Raw genomic sequence first — 20,119 nt, forward strand, 5'->3', positions numbered from 1 at the left:
GCAAAAACATGGTCTGAGAGATTGTGATCTTAATTTTAGTACCAGCTCTGCCACGTACAGGTGATCGAACATGAACAAACTACTTTAACCTCTTTGAGTCTTAGCAGAATCACCGGTTAGCACAAGTTTATCCCCTTCTGGTTCTAAATGTTAGGAGAAATTCTACTCTGGAAAAACCCAGCCACTTCGCCTTCTCTGAACCTGCCCCTTTGTTGGAGAAAATCATACTCCTGAGCAGGCTGACTCCGTCAAATTCAAATGGACTTTCAGCTCTGCTCCACAGTCTGACTGCTTTTCACGAGTCACCTTGCTTTCTCTAAGATAATTATCTCATAGATCTTCCTTTTTCCTCGAAGGCACTTGTTGCTTTCTCTTTTCCTTCCTCCAGCCGTCAGACTCCACGGGGGACACATGCAGTCTAAGGGGATCGCCTTTGTGTGCCCACCACCAAAGCTCCACACCTATCCCCATCAACAACTGTCTTGCCCTACTCCCTTCTGGTTAAACTGTGGAAGCTCCAGGGACCAGTCTCCACCAGAGCTCGGGCCCTCTTCGCTTCCTGCCAACAGACTTGACTGTTTTGTTTATCTGTCTCTCCAGCTTTATCCATTTCTTCCTGGCCACGGGAGCACTTGCCATCCTTGGGGTCTCATTTCCCAGCCACTGTTCTCTGTCCATCATCTCCTTCACGGTTCACCTTCTTCATAATATTAACTTACAGGTTGTTTTCATGTCATCACCTCAGTCACCCTTCATGCAGGTCAATCAGACTAATGCCTCCAAGATGCCCCTGATTTAAGCCTGTGAAGATCTGAACGTGGGCTTCAATTTCAACACCTCAACTGCACAGAACACAACCCACCTCTTCTTCTTCTGGTTTCTGTAACTTCATAGACTCTGGGTGTAGGAGGAGCGGTCTCTGAGCCCAGTTTCTCAATGTCTATCTCTATCCTTTATCTTCTACCTAACATCTCATTTTAGATTCCTTTGTAGTCACTCCTGAACTTTCTCTATTTCCTCACTAGGCAATCTCTTCAGCAACTTTAAAATCTACCTATATGATGGTCACTGTCAAATTTATAGGGTTGGGCCCTTGTCCCAGAGGAATTCCAAGCTCATGTGAAATTGTCTATTTGATGCTTCAACTTGGATGTCCACATCTCCGACTCAACATGTCCAAACTGGAAAAACTCGTCTCTCCTTCCAGTCTTCTTCACTCCGTTGTGGCTCTGTTATCTACCACACCGCTCGGCCTCGGGCAGAAGCCAGAACCTGCGGCATCATCCTTATATCCACCTCTTTCATCTAATCTTTTGGCAAATCCAGTCATTTCTAACATCAAAATCACCTGAGAACCCGCCCCTTTGCTCCACCTCTGCTGACGTCTCACTGGTATAAACCACCAACCTCCCCGCTTGGGGGATTCCTTCCATCTCCTCTGGTTTTACTTTCACATCTCAATGCACTATTTCTACTACAGCATCCCAAAGTGGGCTTTCTACTACAAGTTGCACAAAATACAATCATTTTTCCAGGCTCCAAAGAAACCCTGCATGACCCAGGCCTTGGTGCATTCCCCAGTGTGGGCTTCCAGTCTCCGCAGCCCTTGCAGCTCTCACCACACTGGTCCCATTTCAGTTCCTGGAACATGTTGGACTCTCCCTCAGCAGGGTCTTCCAGCCTGTAAGGAGCTTCCTTCCTCCTGCTCTTCACCTAACCAGCTCTGTCACTCTTCAGCTGTCAGTTTCAATGTTCCCTCCGTTGGGGAGATTCCTGGACCACAGAGTCTCAGTAGGCCACCTGCTTACTCTCCATCCTTGCACCTTGTTCACTATCTTTGTAGCACTTAATATAAATCGAAGCCATACATAGCTGTTTGTTTATTATCTGTTTCTCCAACTTTGCAGGACCATGTCTGTTTTGTGTTATGCTGTCATTGGAAGAACGCAGTATCTTCCATGAATCAGATACCCAGTGAGGATTTGTGGAATGAAGAAGGAAACGGTGGGAGAAGGAAGTCAAAAGATTTCATAATGACTTACAGAGTGGAGTAATAGACATTGGAGACTACAGATGGCAGGATGGGAGGGAGGGAGGATTGAAAATTACCTATTGGGTGTAATATTCACCCTTCGGATGGTGGGTTCACTAGAAGCCCAGACTTCCCCAGCAGGTAACATAGTCATAGAAGAAATCTGCACTTGTAGGCCAGGTGTGGTGGCTCATGCCTATAATCCCAGCACTTTGGAAGGCCAAGACAGGTGAATCACCTGAGGTCAGGAGTTTGAGACCAGCCTGGCCAACATGGTGAAACCCCATCTCTACTAAAAATACAAAAATTAGCTAGGCGTGGTGGCGTATGCCCGTAATCCCAGCTACTCAGGAGGCTGAGGCAGGAGAATCTCTTGATCCTGGAAGGTGGAGGTTGCAGTGAACCAAGATCACACCACTGCACTCCAGCCTGGGTGACAGAGTAAGATTCCATCTCAAAAAAAAAAAAAAAAAAAAATTGAAAAAAAGAAATCTGCACTTGTACCTCCTAAATACATACAAATTTTTAAAAATGTAAAATTCATAATGATATGCTGCCCACGTGCTAGCCCAGTTTCCCCCCTCCATTAGGTAAAATGTAATTTGTCTTCCGATTATACCTCAAAGTTTATTCTAAAAGAAATATTTGCTTCTCAAAGAAATATTTGCTTCTCAACATAAAATTATGCCTCTGTTATTATCTCTAACCTTGTAAATGCCATGTTGCTGTATCTTATCATCATTTGCCTTTATTTACTCTTTTACTGTCACTTCTAGCTGGGGGGTGCCACAAGGATGGTTCTCATATAATTAATCTAAACTATGCTTTCTGGCCACTTTCTATGCCATTTTTCTGGAAAAGTAGAGCAATGAAAATTCTTCCTGTATATAATTTGTGTATATTTAGGAGGTACAAGTGCAGATTTCTTTTTTTTTTTCTTTTCTTTTTGAGATGGAGTCTCACTCTGTTGCCCAGACTGGAGTGCAGTGGCATGGTCCTGGTTCACTGCAACCTCCACCTCCCGAATTCAAGAGATTCTCCTGCCTCAACCTCCGGAGTAGCTGGGATTACAGGCTTATGCCACCAGGCCTGGCTAATTTCTAATTCATCCTCTGGTGTGGGTAATTCAGTAAGAATCATTATTGAAGAGGAAAGAGTTTTGGGGAGATGGATGTTCACTGATAAATGGAAGGATTCAAGTTCTGGCATTATTCTGAAGAATTCGTGGGCTGTAACATTTAACGTTCTGATAAAAACCACTGCACGTCAAAGAGGAGTGTAAATACTCACCATGGTTTCTCGGCTATTGATAGCTGATCCTGTGCACTTTGCTATAACTTTATCAATACACTTCTTGTGAATTGCTGCATTGCATTCTGAAAAGAAAAAAAATCACAGCTTAAGATTTTCATAGCCTAAGGAATAACTAAATAAAAAGAATGATGGTAATACAACCAAAACCCTCTTACTTACGTCGGCACTGGTAGCCCTGTTTGTTCAGGCCCCTGTAATAAAGCACACGCTGATTTATTTCAATGTTGGCATCAACATCATCACCGACAGCATTTAAGAGGTGGATGAGATCTCATAACCCCCTAAGATCACAGAGCAGTTTCTGATCAGCAGCCCTGTTGTATCATTTGCCAAGAGTGTTAACAGAGTGTTTTTCATTTGAAGCTGCTTTTTAAAAAGTTTGATAATTAAATAAATGAGAACTAGCTGATTTCTTTTTCATCCTTGTATTTTCCAAACATATAGAGATTAAAATGCATGAATGAAAATGCATGCATCACAGACTCTTCATAGCACGTTTCCCTGTGCTAGATTTAAAAATGCATGGCCTTACTGAGCTCACTACAGACGAACAAAGACATCTGTAACATTTTATTTCCTCTTTCTGAGCATCTGAGAATATTTGCAACCAAAAAAGTCTCACATGCAGGACCGATTCCTGAGTGACATCCATGATTAGAGAGAAAGGAGGTTCAAGTGATTAGACGAAAGGAGGTTGATGAAAACCCGCGAAGTCCATCTGGCATGTGGATACCCTGGTTACACGGGAGCTGTGCTTTAACAGTTTCTGCAGTAGCCTAAAGGGAAGAGTATCCCTTAATAGGCTAGGATGCTGAGAGCCAGAAACAGGAGTTATTTCAAGTCTCCACTCTGTCATAGCCTTTGCTATGTGGTTACTGAGGTTTAAACTGATCTGTTTGATGGCTATTAAGATACCCAAGAGCCTCATAAGCATTTAAACCATTAGCTACAATGGCAGAGTGCTGCCTGCTGCAAAAAGTAGCACCAGCAGGGTTGGGCCATTAGGTGGGGGAAGTTTTGACTATAAAACTGGAAAACTGTTTGTAATAAAGATACCTTTCACTTCTGTTCCTTCCCACTTACCCCCAATAGCCCCCCGCCATTGAGGCAGAAACTAAAATCCCATGGGCATTTTTCCTGACTAGACCTGGCTTCATCATGCACCTCTTTTATTGGATCACACCATTTGAACCTTCTCAGCTCAGGCAAGGTCCCTGACAACGCTGAAGTAGCACTTACTCCAGCACACCCCCCACGGTGGAGCATGCCAGCGTAGAGGATTAAGAAGATGCAACAAAATGCATAACCCGAAGCTTGAAGGGAGATGCCAAGTTACTGTACCAGACAAACTCGTGGCAGACAGAGCAAAATGTGGGCTGTGGGAAGAAGGTGGCAGTGAACTCGTGGCACTTGACGTGGTGGACCTTTGCCTGCTTGATGGCACCCCGGCGCTGATGCAAAGCAAAGAAGCCTTCCGTCTCAAATTCATTCATGTCCTTTGTGTCTACAGGAAGAGAAAGGGGAAGAAAGTGAAGTTCTGCAAAAGGACGACTCCTATTCCAAGCTGGGTCAGGAGGGGAGGGAGATGGGCAAGGGATAGAGGAGGACCAGCTCTGAGTACCTGCTGTAACATTCCAGGTACTCATTATGGTGGGTACCACACTAAGCATCTTTCCTCAAATTCTACAACACAGATTCATCATAGGGCATATTGTTAGAGGGTGAAAACAATGTTGGATTGCTGGCTCAATCCTTCGCTCCTCTTTGACTGGGCTGAGCGATATATCCTCTTCAAGTTTCAAAACCAGAGATTAGAACTTTGAAGGTATCTATCAACCTCTCTTTGTCACCGTCAATGATGACTCAGTCAGAAAAGGCAGGAAGTGGCAAAGGCTTTCCTGTCTGTAATTCTAGAGAATCACATGGTTACTGACAGCATCTTGGGAACAGCATTTTAGAGGTGCCAGGATGCTTTATAGCAGGTTGCTGGAGACATGCTGGAGTAGACTAGGGGGAGCTGACCAGGATTTTGTGTGAGGAGAAAGGAACTTTGGGACATTGTGTCCTGGTTCCTGATGTCCACAGTGATCAGACACACCAGCTGCCAACCATATTTACCAATGTGAAAAAGGCCAGAAAATTAATAGCTCACTGCATTTTTTTAGTGTCTAGGTAATCCTGTGCATTACCTAGTCATCAGCATCAAACCATCAGATTCAATCTATTCATTTTACTCTAGGCTCATAAATATTGGTCAAAGTGCTTTGGATAGTCACTGTTTACAGTGCCCTATACCTGGGTGACATCTTTCCAAAGGGTTGAAAAACTAAGATAGTCAAATTATGAGAATGCTCATGATGCCCTTGCTGAAGCCCAGGTCCTCACGAAACACCAAATTGTAAGGCAGTCATGGTTAAACAGCACAGTGGACACAGCAGGTGAGAGAGAATAACACAAGGAACAGTAAAGAAATAAAAATAACCACTGCTGTAACAAAAATGATACACAAATAAATATGTGAATAAATAAATAAGGATAATGAATTTAAATCCTAGAGTTATAATTTTGTAATAGCTTGAAGACTCTTGGATTACTTCTTCTATTTTGTTACAAATACAAAACATTGAGGTTTTGTTTAAAAAGCAGGTTCAACATATTTCACAATGAGTTAATAATATTCAAACTAAATTTCTTCTATTGTGGCTAAGCAGTGGCAGTAGCCTGACAATGCGTTTGGGGCAAATTATCTTCCAAGATACCTTATTGTCCAATCCCTAACAGTGGCTAGATTAGAAACACTCTAGGTAGACAAAGGAGGAGCTGTGTGGGTAGAAACCTCCCCCAGGAATCCAGCCACATCCCAGGACACATTGTAGGACTGAAGTCTTTTCTGTAGTGTCCGCAGATTTGTTTTATGGCAACCTCAACTTCCAGACAAAAAGCATTTCCAGTAACCCTCTAACAGTTCCACAGATGGGACATAATACTTTGCCTAATACTTTAAGAGTAGGTAATTTTGGTCTTTTTACCTGGAACTAGGCTGGAAATAATCGATTCGGCTTGGTAAATGAGGGGTTAAATTAAGGATCACTGAGTTAATCACCTTCTTCCACAAGTTCTGGTCTAAATGTCCAAATCTATTTACAACTTGTGACTAGTATAGTAGGTCATTTGTTTATAACATGTGACTTGTTTCTATTTTGGTCCAGATGCAATAAAATAAAATAAAAATAAGTATAAATATACTTTTAAATGCAGGGAATGAAAGTGAATTATTCTGGGGACCCTATACAGGTTTTTACTGTAAAAATCATATATGTTTATATGTATATTAAACATATTTTATACATATATCTATACATATATGTTTATATACATATGTGTCTACATATAGTTTATATTTTTATAAACTATAAATATATATAGTTATATATATAATTTGTACATTAGACTATAGTACTATAATTTTTTAAAATGTCAGGAATTTCTAGAAATGAATTAATATCCTGTTATTTTCTGTGATTTTCATTATTCTCTATTTCAATCATTACAAAAGAATAAATGTAAAAACATAGAATTCTTTAATTCTTTTTGTATTGACTATATTTATTTTTCTATTTACTGGTTTGAATGAGCTCATTGGTTTTTGCAATTTTTTTTCTTTTATACTAATGGATTCTAATCTATTTATGTGGTCTAACCTATCACTTGTTTGTAGTCAATCAAATTACAAGTTTCCTGAGCAGCTGTGAGTAAACTGCCTTGCTGAGTGTGCTGAAGAAACATATTATTCCTCACCCTTGCATGGATAACAGTCAAGTCAGGGAGACATGGCACAGGCACAGAACAGCCAACCTTAAGAGGCAATATATGATGGTGTGGAATAGGCTCCGAGATATGTGCACCTATATTTTTTAGGAGGTAGGAAAAGAAATGGCAAAAGAGACCAAGAAGAGGCAGCTGAAAAATTAAGAGGAAAACCTGGACAATATCACATCAGGCAAGCTGAAAAGAAATGAAGTTTTCAGCATTGTATGATAGAGAGATATCAAGGAAATTGAAGGCTAAGAAGCAGGAACCGCTTGTGAGAACTTATAATCTTGGAGATCCAGAGTCTTAGGGTCTAAGAATAGAAGTAGAAGGGAAGAAAAAGAAACTGATAAATATAAACTACTTTTTAAAGGAATGCATTAGGGAAAGAAGAAAAAAACTCAAGGAGGTAAAAAGGTGAAAAAAAAAAGAAGAGATGGTGTTCAAGATTGGGGAAGATGCATAATGCAGTATGTCTTGGGAATAAGGAAGAAACTGCAGAGAGAAGGAAGAGTTGAGGATGTCAGAGGTAAAGTTTATTGATAGAGCAGGACTGCTGGGATGAGAGGTGTGCAACCAAGAAAGGGAGCAGCTGTCTCTGAGGCAGAGGAGCAGGAGGAGAAGGCGGGAGGAAGCAACTGCATCCTAAAGTGTAGAGACAAACAGAAGACAGGGTCTCGGCTGGGCGTGGTGGCTTACACCTGTAATCCCAGCACTTTGGGAGGCCGAGGCAGGCAGATCACCTGAAGTCGGGAGTTTGAGACCAGCCTGACCAATATGGTGAAACCCCGTCTCTACTAAAAAAAAATACAAAATTAGCTGGGCATGGTGGCACATGCTTGTAATCCCAGATACTCAGGAGGCTGAGGCAGGAGAATCGCTTGAACTCGGGAGGCAGAGGTTGTGGTGAGCCAACATAGCACCATTGCACTCCAGCCTGGGCGACATGAGCGAAACTCTGTCTCAAGAAAAAAAAATACATAAAAAAATTAAATAAAAATAAGATGGGGTCTCTACCACTTATATTGGAGGCAAGGTCAACCTCCCAGAATCAGAGGAGATTGAGGCATCCCCAGAAATCAAGGAGGATGGGAATGGTAGGAATAGCCATTGTGTAGGAATCAAAAAGAAATGAAGGAGATTTCTAAGTGCCAAGGTGAGTCCAGCTGAACAGTTCAACAGGCATTCATTGTGTACTTCCTGCATGCCTCACCAGAAACTTGGCACCACAGTTAAAGGAATTAATGAGATGTGTTTTGACAGTGGCTGTCCTGCAAGGAGTTAAGAGTCCAGAGGGAAAGAAAATCGATGTGTCAGAACAGAGGTATTCACAGGATGCTGTGGGACCATGGAAATGAGGAAACTATACCAGCTAAGGCAGGTAGAGGTAGGTGAAGGAGAGAAAGAGGGAAGTTGGAAAACAAACGTCCTGGCAGAAATGTTTCTGTGCTGAATTCTGGACAGATAACTCCTACTAATGTGTGGGAGAAGGTATGGTGGGGAAAAGCCAAAGGTGCTCTCTCTGGGTGGAAGGGAACAAGCAAAGCTACAGAGCTAAGGTTCCTCAGGGTGTGGGTGTGGGTCCAGCACTAGCTGGGCATTGCCAGAGTGCAGAGGGTGAAGCAGAAACGATCAGCAGTCACTTCCAGAAGATGTGTAGGTGTCAGATCAGTTTGAACACTTTCCTGCAGACAATTTGCAGATGCTGGAACACTGCAGTAGGGGCAGAGGCTTGATATGGTCAGATTTGAGCTTGGCATCGTTACTTCTAGGACCACCATAGGAGAATGGACGGGATATGGCAGGAGGTAGTAACGATGTAATTAGATGATGAAATGGAAAAAATATTGACTAGACAACATGAACACAAATGATTGACTGATGCATTCATGTGGAAGTTGAAAGAAAAGGAGGCTATAAAAATTACTTCCAGGTTTTGTGGAGTGAGTTATTATATAATTAAGTACGATAGTAATTTACAAAAGAAATAGGTTACTCGTGAATGTGGCAAATGTAATTTTGGATACTTAGTTTAATTTGACCCCTTAAAATGTGTAAGTACAGGAAATCTGGTCAGAGAGGTCTGCTAAGAAGCCAAACATAGAGTCTGAACCATAGGAATGTCATCTAATACCATCTGTTTGTAACACACTTAGCTGTATGACTTTTTCTAGCAAAACCGGGGAGAATGAGAGGTGAGAATGCAAGGTTTAGAGATCAGACTATCCATGGCAAAGGGGAACTAATGAGAGCAGAGTGCTGACAAAGGCTTATCATGGGAGCCAGGCTAGGTAGAGTTAATGCCAGAAAGTGGGCTAATAAATGGGGTAAAAGAGAAACTGGACTAAAGCCTAGTACTTATTGTCTGAGAATAAGGGCAGAATTGACAGGGGAGGAAGATGAGCTCTGAAAAAGCAAGTTCTGAGTGTGAGTCCCTGGAGGTGGAGAATTCTGAGTGATGATATGTGGGTTGAAGGTTGGTTACTGAATGGATAGAGAAGCACAGGAAGGTGTGAAATAGAAAGGTGCGGGGGGGCATGAGATGACACTGGGGAATTCTGAAGTTACAAGAGTAATAATAGAAGAACAGAGGAAGAAGAGAAAAAATGATTCCTGCTCAAAAACCCAACAGAAGGGGATTTCAAAGAGAAAGAACAAAGTAGTCTGTTATGGAGAGCTGAGCCATTTACTTCCTGGTGAGGTAGAGGAGGTGAGGCTTCCATGGAAGAGAAACATGGGAGACATGGTATTATCTCAAGTGTTATCCAAATTTGAATTCCTTATCCCCTAATCATTTTCCTCCTCTTTCCATATCTCCCACTTCTGTGACTCCTACCATTTTCCCAGTCTAGCTATTTTAAGAGATATTCTCAACATTTTTTCCCTTCATTCAACTTACATTTTTAAGGATTAATTATTATTATTATTATTTGGAGACAGGGTCTTGTTCTGTTGCCCAGGCTGGAGTGCAGTGGCACTATCTTGGCTCACTTTATCTTTGAAGTCATGGGCTCAAGTGATCCTCCTGCCTCAGCCTCCCAAGTAGGTGGGACTACAGGCATGTGCCACCATACCCAGGTAATTTTTAAATTTTCTTGTAGAGATGGGGTCACTCAACATTGCCCAGGCTGGTCTCAAACTCCTGGATTCAAGTGATCCTCCTGCCTTGGCCTCCCAAAGTGCTGGGATTATAGGTATTAGCCATTGCTCCCAGCCTAATTTTTAAAGAATTATAAAGCATTTCAACTATGTACACTTAACAGGCATTCTGTAGATATTTCATCTACTCTACCATGAAATCTCTCTGCAACAGTATTTTCTTTTAGACTATTCCTTTTATTTTATTCCCGTACCTACACCCTTAGAACAGATTTTTATCACCTCTCCATAACATAAGTGAAATTTTGTAGACCAATACTGTGTAATTCCTTGAGTAAGAGAAAGTATATTCTTCCCATTAGTTCAAAGCACGACCCAAGACTATGCACTCCTCTTGCCCTCCAACATCTGTCTCTGACTCTTCATTCTGGTTTCAGCAGGAGCCTGCTGGTCTACCTAGGCTGTTCTCCCCACAGCCCTCACCCAAGGCATATTCTTGCTCAAGCCTTCACTTTTTCCTCCTTGTAAGGCCATCCCTCTTCTTTAGAAAACTCAACTCTTGCTAACCTTTAATGCCCACACTGTGGAACTTACTGAAATGAAAGCAACACACACTGATCTCTTGGTTAATCAGTATTTGTGTGGTTTAGGTTATAATTTTATCTAATTGTCCAATCTGTACCACCTCTGGGTATATGTTCCCTGAAGAGAAGAACACGTTTTGCTTTTCTGAATCGTTCAGAAGACGATTTCTTATACTAATAATGAGCGTTCTTAAAAGAATGCTCTCCTCCTTGTCATCAACAAGGAATTTTCTAGTTAGGTTATTCCATAACTTTGGTTTTTAAAATTAGATTTTTTTGACATATAAAAATTTAGAGATGGAGTGTCAATTTGGATCTAGATATAAAAAGTTTTAAATATTACAAAGATTTATTCTTTTTTTTTTTTTTTTTTTTGAGACGGAGTCTCACTCTGTCTCCCAGGCTGGAGTGCAGTGGTGCAATCTCAGCTCACTGCAAGCTCCACCTCCCGGGTTCATGCCATTCTCCTGCCTCAGCCTCCCGAGTAGCTGGGACTACAGGCACACACTGCCACACCCGGCTAATTTTTTGTATTTTTAGTAGAGACGGGGTTCCACCATGTTAGCCAGGATGGTCTCGGTCTCCTGACCTCGGATCCACCTGCCTCGGACTCCCAAAGTGCTGGGATTACAGGCGTGAGCCACCGTGCCTGGCCAAAGCTTTATTCTTAAAACATTTCCTAGGCTTATGTCATTATTGTTTATGGAATATCATTGTTTTTGCCCGATTGAATTTGCTCTCTCATTCTAATAAAATATTTTAAGTTCCACAGGAATAGAAGGACCATCCATGGAATTGTTTTTCAAAGCAGGGATCTTAAAATCATTTACCAAAAATACTTGCATTCTGATGAAGGACACTTTTTCTCTTCTTTCTTTCTTTCTTTCTCTTTCTTTCCTTCCTTCCTTTCTTCCTTCCTTCTTTCTTTCTTATGAAGGACCCTTTTTCTCCTTCCTTCCTTCCCTCCCTCCCTCCTCCTTCCTTCTCTTTCTTTCTTTCCTTTCTTCTTTCTTCTTTCTTTCCCCTTCCCTTCCCCTTCCTTCCTTCCTTCCTCTCTCTCACCCTCTCTCTCTCCCTTCCTTCCTTCCTTTTTCTTTCTTTCTTTCTTTTTTCTTCTTTCTTTCTTTCTCTTTCTTTCTTTCTTCCTTCCTTCCTTCCTTCCCTTCCTTCCCTTTCTTTCCTTTCTTTTTCTTTCTTTCTTTCACTGTATCATCCACACTGCAGTGCACTGGTGAAATCACTGCTCACTGCAACCTCAATAACCTGGGCTTAAGCGATCCTCCCACCTCAGCCTCACAAGTAGCTGGAACTACAGGCATGCACCACCAACTCTGGCTAATTTTTGTATTTTTGGTAGAGAATGGGTTTTGCCATGTTGCCTAGCCTGGTCTGGAACTCCTGAGCTCAAGTGATCTGCCCACCTCGGCCTCCCAAAGTACTGGAATTACAGGCATGAGCCACCATGCCCAGACAGGACCCTTTTTCAATTTACATTGGGTCATGCTTTAAACTAATGGGAGGAATGTATTTCTCTTATTCAAGGAATTAAACATCATTGATACTATTATTTAGGTCAGCACTTTCACATTTTATGCAAATCTGGTTATTCGGATATCCTGCAATCACTCTATTTCAGCCAACTCAAAAGTTGTACTATGTGTACTGTATATCTACACCTTCCAAGAGGAAAAAGAAATAAAATTTCAGAGTACATTTTCCCCTTCTCAGTAATTCTTTCTTTCTTTTAAAAAAATTTTATTATGGAAAATTTCAAATGTACCTAAAAGTTGAGCAAATACTATAATCAATTTCCATATATCAATCATTCAGTTTCAGCAATTATTAATTGACGGCCACTCTCTTTCAATATACCCTGTCCATCCTACACCCCATACCATTGGATTACTTTGAAGCAAAGCCATGGTATCATATTATTTTATCTAAAATATTTCAGCATATATATGTAAAAGATCAGCATGCCTTTTAAAGAAACATAACCGCAATATTATTATCACACCTAAAAGATGAATTCGCCATGCCTCAATATCATCAAATATCTAGTGAGTGTTCAAGTTTTCTATGATTATTTCATAATATTGTTTTCTGTGATGTATTTGTTTGAATTTAGACACGGAGGAATTATATATGGTAAGCCGAAACTCAGAAAGCACCATAAATGTATAAAGTTAAACTTGCTTCTTCTTGGTAGTAAAATTAATTTAGGAAAAAATGAAGTGAGTTTACCATCAGTAAGTTTACACGTCCATGCTGTGACTTAGGATTTTCTAAGTAGGGGGATTTGATTCACATACACAGCCCTGACAGCCTGTCTCAGCACATTGTACTGGGAAATTTCACTTCTGTGGCCAAAGTCCACACGTAACATGGAACCAAAACCCTTTAGCAATGTGTTTTCTCACCTTTTCTTGTTCCTAAAAGGACTTGAGGTGACTAACTTCAAGTGTTAGCATTTTGTTACTAATTTTGTGGAATATATTGATTGACTTCTTACTTATTTTGTATTCTACTGATAATATGGTAGCTTATTAGAGCACATCATTTAAACATGTACACACATAACCACACATCAACAGTCTTTTGTATTTAGACTGAATTCCCAAACTAAAATAAAGACAGAGTATAAGAGCTTTGGGCATATGGATTCACATCACTTAAAACAAGTGCTATAAATGTTTTATATTCCTACGTTTTTTCGGCCCAGATAGTGTCTTTTAAAGTCATGCCTGAGCACCTCTGAGAATTTTAAAACAATTTTGTGCTTCTCTTTTCTCCTGATTCTTTTCTACAATAATTGCAAAGGTAAAATAAGCTGCATTTGTGGAGAAGGCCATGCCCTCCTCACCCCCAAACAGGAAGAAGAAATGTCACTTGCCACTCATTTCCAGAAAGTATCTTGCATTCATTAGCATTCGGCCTTGAGGTTTCAGCTCTAACTGGTTGGGAGAAGGAAAGAAACATCAGTCAGAATGTGAAACAAGCCCTGAGTTCAATGACATCACTGGCTACTGACGATGGCAGGAGATTTCCACCACAGAATACAATCATTGTTACTCTCCACTGTACTCACACTCATTGTCATCAGACGACTGTAGCAACCGTGACAGTCGCCTTTCTTTTCTTAAAACATCCCAGCAATTCATTAATTTTATTTGGAGAGAAAAACTTACATAAGGAAGAAATAAAATCCTAAAACAGATTCTATTTGGTTTTCTTGCCCTGTAAAGCTGCTTATCTGAAGAACTGTCACAGGGCAGACCCAGATCTTCATCACGACAAAAGAATCACAGGCACTGGGACTGGCTTCCTTGGGGAAAAAGCCCTTCTTTTGGAGGGAAAGATAAATCCTGCCTCTTTGAGGCTGCCTCCAGGCCCCTGTCTTCTTTTCTACCTGGGATGCATGTCTAGGTTAATCAGGGCATTCAATGGGGATGGCTTTTCTCTTTCACAAAGAGAGATTGTATTTTTAGGAAAGTCTTGGATGGTCCACTAAAGAAAATTCTAATTACACTGATCTGGGAAGGAATTTATAAATGTATATAAATATATACTTCAGTACTGTATTATTATGTAGAAGAGGGTGGAACAAAGTGTCATTTTAAGGGATGATGTAGGATCTCCCATAAAGTGACATAAGGAGAAGAAAGGATAAATCCAAGTTCAAGACAAGCTGAGCACTGTTGTTAATCTATTAAACCATCCCACTATACCATTAACAGACCAAAAAGAATCAGAAAGAAGATGACTTGAAGGTCATTACTGGTCATTATTTCCATGGGTTATCCAGGTGAGCCGGAGTAACTAAGAAATAGCAAGTAATGTTCTGTGGAACTCAGGATTGAATTTGAATCGTGGCTAAATAATTTTCTGGTTATGTGACCTTGTGCGAGTCACTAAGTCTTGGGAAATCTCTGAAAAACAGACATAATAGCAATGCCTATGTCACAGCATTACTGCCATGAGAATTTTATGATAAAATAAGCTTGCATTGCTGCAACGACTATAAATTTCCATATGAGTTTCAACAGATTAATGAAAAGAAAAGTGCTTTTGACATGGCATGTATGCACCATTGTTCTCTGGCTTGTGGAATAAGGAGTAAAGATGGAGGCAAAAATGGAGATGGAAGAGCTATGGTAAGGGGCCTGCTTCCAAATGGAATAATGAAAATTGGCACCAGGTGACCACAAAGTTGGCAATATTCAGTACTTAGTAGTGACGGAAGAAATTAAACCAATTAGCTACTGGAAAAACAGCACCCATAGAAAGCCACATTCCAGCACATTTTGGGGAGTGAATGGGAGACAACCATGAAAACAGTCACAACCTTGGGAAAACAAAAGGTGTCTCTCAATATGGCGTTGAGAAACATGAAAGGCAAATTTGAGAGAATCATTTTCTTTAGAGAAATTAGTGTTGGAAAAGCAGATTCCAATAGAAGCAAGGGAAAATATAAGTCCCAACAACCTGTTGGCTCTTAAAATAAAAGTAAATTAAGAAATAACCTTGGCAAAAAAATAAAAAAGAAAACAAAACAAAAAAACCCAGCAAAGCTTAAAAGTGCAAAAAATGTGCTAGTTGGTTAAATGAGCATCTGAATGCCACCATGTGCCTATGTCTAAATAATCCTAGAATGCAAAGAAAAGTCTGTTAAGGATGAAATCAGCAAACTCCTAGGCAAGAAATCATATGCAACTTGAAGAGATACAAATAGAACAGCAACCTGCCTATCAGTGAAGACTACTTAACAAAAAGATACTCACCCTCCGACTTATCCTTTCATTAATTGAGAAGGAAACATGAATAGAATCGTATTTTTAAAATTGGGGAATTGACGACTCTTTAAAAAAAAAAATTAGGTAGACCAAATAAACTGGTCTTCCTCAGTTTCTCCCATTCCTGCTTCTACCTAATAAAATAATTAGGCTCACTGCAACCTCCGCTTCCCAGGTTCAAGTGATTCTCCTGCGTCAGCCTCCCAAGTAGCTGGGATTACAGGCACCTGCCACCACGCCCGGCTAATTTTTGTATTTTTAGTAGAGACAGGGTATCGCCGTGCTGGCCAGGCTGGTCTTGAACTCCTGACCTCAGGTGAACTGCTCACCTTGGCCTCCCAAAGTGCTGGGATTACAGGCATGAGCCACCACACCCGGCCCCAGGAACCCTTCTCCCAAGCCAACACACAAGTGCTGAGTAGATACTGCCCAACTAAATTACCTGGACATATCTAAGCATGGGCCTGAGCACTTTTTAAAAAAAATCTTGGCATATATTTGTCTCTAAAGATTACTTTAGTGATACGAGCAAAGATTTTTATACTTTCTTAAAAAGCATTATTTTTTTAGGTCAAAAATACAAAACTGACACAAAAACCTAGTTTTTAGGCTTGTATCATTCCCATTTGAAACCTGTGACTTGAAAATCTTCTGGGAGGATTTCTTAAAATCTGAGTTCTTGAAAATCTTTTGGGTGGATTTCTTAAAATCTGAGTTCTTGAAAATCTTTTGGGTGGATTTCTTAAAATCTGAGTTTAACATCTTTTGGGTGGATGTTTAAAAATCTGAGTTATAGAAAGTAAGAAGCAGAAAGTCAGGATTCTCTCCTTTGGCACAGGTGATATAAACATTTGAAAACATTTTCTGGATTTCAGATCATGTAAAAGCAGTTTCTTACTGATATATTTTCTTTTATTTTGTGCCCCAGAAATTTTCATTGGAATTTTTTTAACGCTTTGATTATTTTACTCTTCCTTTTAACATTTCTAAATATTTACTACCATAATCCAGGTTTTTGGCAACTTGGTGTGCTAAGATGAATTGTGTATGATGCACTTTCTTAGTCAAAGTAAGCTAAGTTCATTACAGCTGAAAAAAACTGTAGGAATTGTCAAAGTACAGAGAGAGAAGACCAAACATTAAATGGATCTTTGTTCTATCCTCTCACATTCTGATAGCTTTTTACTTACTTTAAAAGTGTATTGATGAAGTTTAATAAAATTAAGATTTTGATATCTTAACGTGTTCTGAGTCTACTGGGTTAAACAAGTAATTTCTAAGTTAAAAAGCATTACAGTTGTTGTTTGATATATCTTGATTAAGTTTTATATACAAATATTCTTCCCAAAACTGAAAAAGTGAATGAAACTGACAACTGGATTGATAGACAAAAACTCATCCCCCACTTAAGGGGAATTTGAGATATTCCAAGCCTGCTTTAACAGTTTTAAATAAACAATAATTTATCATAGTCTAAGAGACTTTCTACATCTCTTTGATGTAGGCATCAAAGAGATCTGAAGATGTCAATGTGTTCTACAGCCCATAAAGAATAACCATCGCCATTATCAAATCACCAGTAGGAAGTGGTAGGGAGCCTGGTGACCCGAGGCCAGTGTAATCACACCCTCAGATTGACATGGGAGTTCTGAGCCAGTCATCTGCTACCATCACGCTTATCCCTTATGTGCATACACTTTACGCAACGTTACCCATATTTCTGTCTTCCCGTTGTTCTTCCTGCACCTCTCAGCCAGCGAGTAGAGCTCCACGGTGGTTTCAGAGATGAGGTCCACGTTTTTGCCTTTCACAATGATCTGCATGACTCTTCCCTTGTTGATATGGGCATCAAAAGTGCTGTCCCAGGGTGGGTACATGGTAGGCTTTTTCTGGATATACATCTGCCCGTTCTCTAGGAACAGAAACGTAAGGTCTCATTATTCCTTCAGCCAGGCCTGGAAAATAATTCAGTTCAACTCAACAGTAGCACCTGCTCCCTCTGTTCTCTGGGATATAGAATTCTGCTGGGAAGACAAAAGTAGCACATAAACAATCAGAGACAATATGGGACAGAATGAGACAGTCCCCGGGTCCAGATGCAAGGTGATGCCTTGAACCTTATAAGTCCAGCGTTGATAATTCAGACAACAATCTGCTAATGCCTTGGACTGGAAATTGTTACCGAAACACCAGGCATTCTAAGTTCTGCTGCTCACCGCACAGAGAGCCAATGACTGAGATGACGAGAATTGCCAAGGAAGAAGGCTTTAGTTGGGTGATGCAGCCGAGAAGATGAGAGCTCAGTCTGAAGTCCGTCTCCATGACCAACTAAAACTAGGGATTTATATAGCAGGGAAGAAATGTAACTTTGTATGAGAAAACAGGAACTCGGGAGGGGTAAGTAAGCAATCATGATGAACCAGGGGCCTGGCGCTTCAGTCTCTGGATGCCATGATCTGGTGAGTTTCAGTTCTTTCATATTTTTTTTGAGAGGTGTGGGGATCCTTTCTTGAGGAAGAAACTCAGATAAAACAAATGTAAATTCCAAGCTTTAAGATCAGAAGGGTCCATTTCTATAATCAGCCCAAAACAACTGTCTACGGGACTATTGGGTTGGTTTCAAAATGTTATTTTCCTATTCAACAGTTAGTTGCTTCACTCTGGGTTTAAACACCTGAGCAACAAACTTTTTAAAAAATCTTTTATGCCTTTGAGATTCTCCTTTATTAATCTGTAGTGTTGATCCTATGACTGATTAACCTCACTGGCCCCAGCTTAAACACAGTCAATACAAAACTACTGTGTGTTCATCTGAAAGACATAGTGGCGTAATTTCAGCGCATAATGAATGCTCCTTTAAGAAATATTTACATTTTTTTCCATTTGACATAAATACAGTAAGAGACAATGATCTTTAAAACATAATGAGCCATTATTTCCTTCTCTAATTCTTGGGTGAAGATACATTTTACATGTACCATGCACCCTCAGCAAAAGCTGATGAGCAAGTCAGAGAGGTGGTGCTGATCTTTACCCATGGAGCCAGCGATGCTGAAGCCGACTGCAAGCCTGCAAGTGCGTAAAGGCAGGTAGGCAGGAGCCCTGGAAATAGTAACAAATCTGTAGACAGAAAGGTCAGTTTAGGGGAAACCTCCCTAAAGCCGCTCTGTGATTGGCAAAGAGTTTACTAATTAAGAAGTTTTTTCTTGTCTTTCACGCACATTGGATTTTCTCTGGTATTTATTCTTTAATCATTTCAGAAGCAGAAACCTGCATTTGAGTGTTTGTTTCTTGTGACATAAGCACATTAAGTGGCAGATTTAGCAATTCAGAGATGTCGATTAAGTAAAAGGGGAAAAATCTGCTTAAAGCCAGGAAATAAAGCCCTTCTAACTTTCGAGGGCCCCTTCTGTCCAACACACAAAGCTAAACAGAGCAGACATTTAGCATTTGTTAAATTAATATTTATTTCAGGGGTATACAAGGAGTTGAATAAGCTTGAAACTCAAATGTTAGATAAACTTGGCTAGGAAAGACATAAACCATGAGACTACTAAACGTGGAATAGAAAGGGGACATTTTTTGTGGGTTGGTAAAAAAAAAAAATTGGACTGGACATTGGGCTTTTTAGAAACCAACGGCAATATTAACGATCACGGTAACATTTTACTTCTACAGACCTGAAGCTTCCCTTTCGGATACTTCCTTTTGATGGTAACCATTCTCTGTGCCTGGAGAAAAGGGCCAAAAATACCCTGAGAAGGGGCAAAAAGTCCCCAAAGCAAGGCACTTTTTACATTTTCATTCGCCACGTTTGTAATCACCTAAACAGAGGGCCCTATCTATCTAGAGTGTTACCGTTTTAACGACTCACAACCCCGCAGCCCCGTAGCCTGTTTGTCCTTGTTCTGTTGGCTCACAGTGGAAAATGCAGCCTTACACCCCAAGAACTGAAATGTGTTTAAATTCTGTAGAAGTAAATATTGAATGATAATATTCAGAGTGATTTCTTTTCAGAACAAACCCAAAATAAAATCAAAAGCAAAAATCTCTAAACTCCCTCCAACTCCACAGGCTAATATTTAGGAAAACCAGTTTCCTTCTTTTCTGACAAGGACTCTCAATCCACGTGGCTCATTAGACCAAGTTCAAAGGCAAGGCCAAATGCAAAAAAAAAAAAAAAAAAAAGGCCCTCAGGAAGCAAATGTCAGGGAGACCTGAGATGGTAAAGAGAACTGGATCCAGGAGACCCATTAAGTCAAAGGTGCCTTTGAAAAACTCAGACGTTTTACACTTCAAAGATGTCTGTGACATTTGAAAGGTTTTAGGTTGGGAGCAAGTGGCATTCACACTTTTAACTAAACAGGAGAGAACTCTGGGCAGAAAGGAAATCAAGATGATTCAGACAGTCTCTCTGGCTTTGATGTGTTCAGAGTGGCTGGAAGGACAAAGTCAGCTGTGAAGCAAAAAGGCTTTTGGTGGGGGAT

At 40.4% G+C, this 20,119-nt stretch overlaps 1 protein-coding gene across 1 annotated transcript in view; it reads right to left on the minus strand.

The window, feature by feature from the left end:
* PRKCQ (protein kinase C theta) overlaps positions 1-20,119 on the minus strand; it is a 153,068-nt gene that overhangs the window by 66,565 nt on the left and 66,384 nt on the right. The window contains exons 3-7 of the mRNA XM_031015017.3: positions 17,345-17,544; positions 13,733-13,793; positions 4,688-4,850; positions 3,506-3,537; positions 3,323-3,408 (exon numbers count right to left, since the gene is read on the minus strand). Coding sequence (XP_030870877.1) covers positions 3,323-3,408; positions 3,506-3,537; positions 4,688-4,850; positions 13,733-13,793; positions 17,345-17,544 — 542 coding nt within the window. The remainder of the gene's footprint in view (positions 1-3,322; positions 3,409-3,505; positions 3,538-4,687; positions 4,851-13,732; positions 13,794-17,344; positions 17,545-20,119) is intronic.

The sequence above is a fragment of the Gorilla gorilla genome, chromosome 8 (genome assembly GCF_029281585.2).
Source record: "Gorilla gorilla gorilla isolate KB3781 chromosome 8, NHGRI_mGorGor1-v2.1_pri, whole genome shotgun sequence".
NCBI classification, from domain to species: Eukaryota; Metazoa; Chordata; class Mammalia; order Primates; family Hominidae; genus Gorilla; species Gorilla gorilla.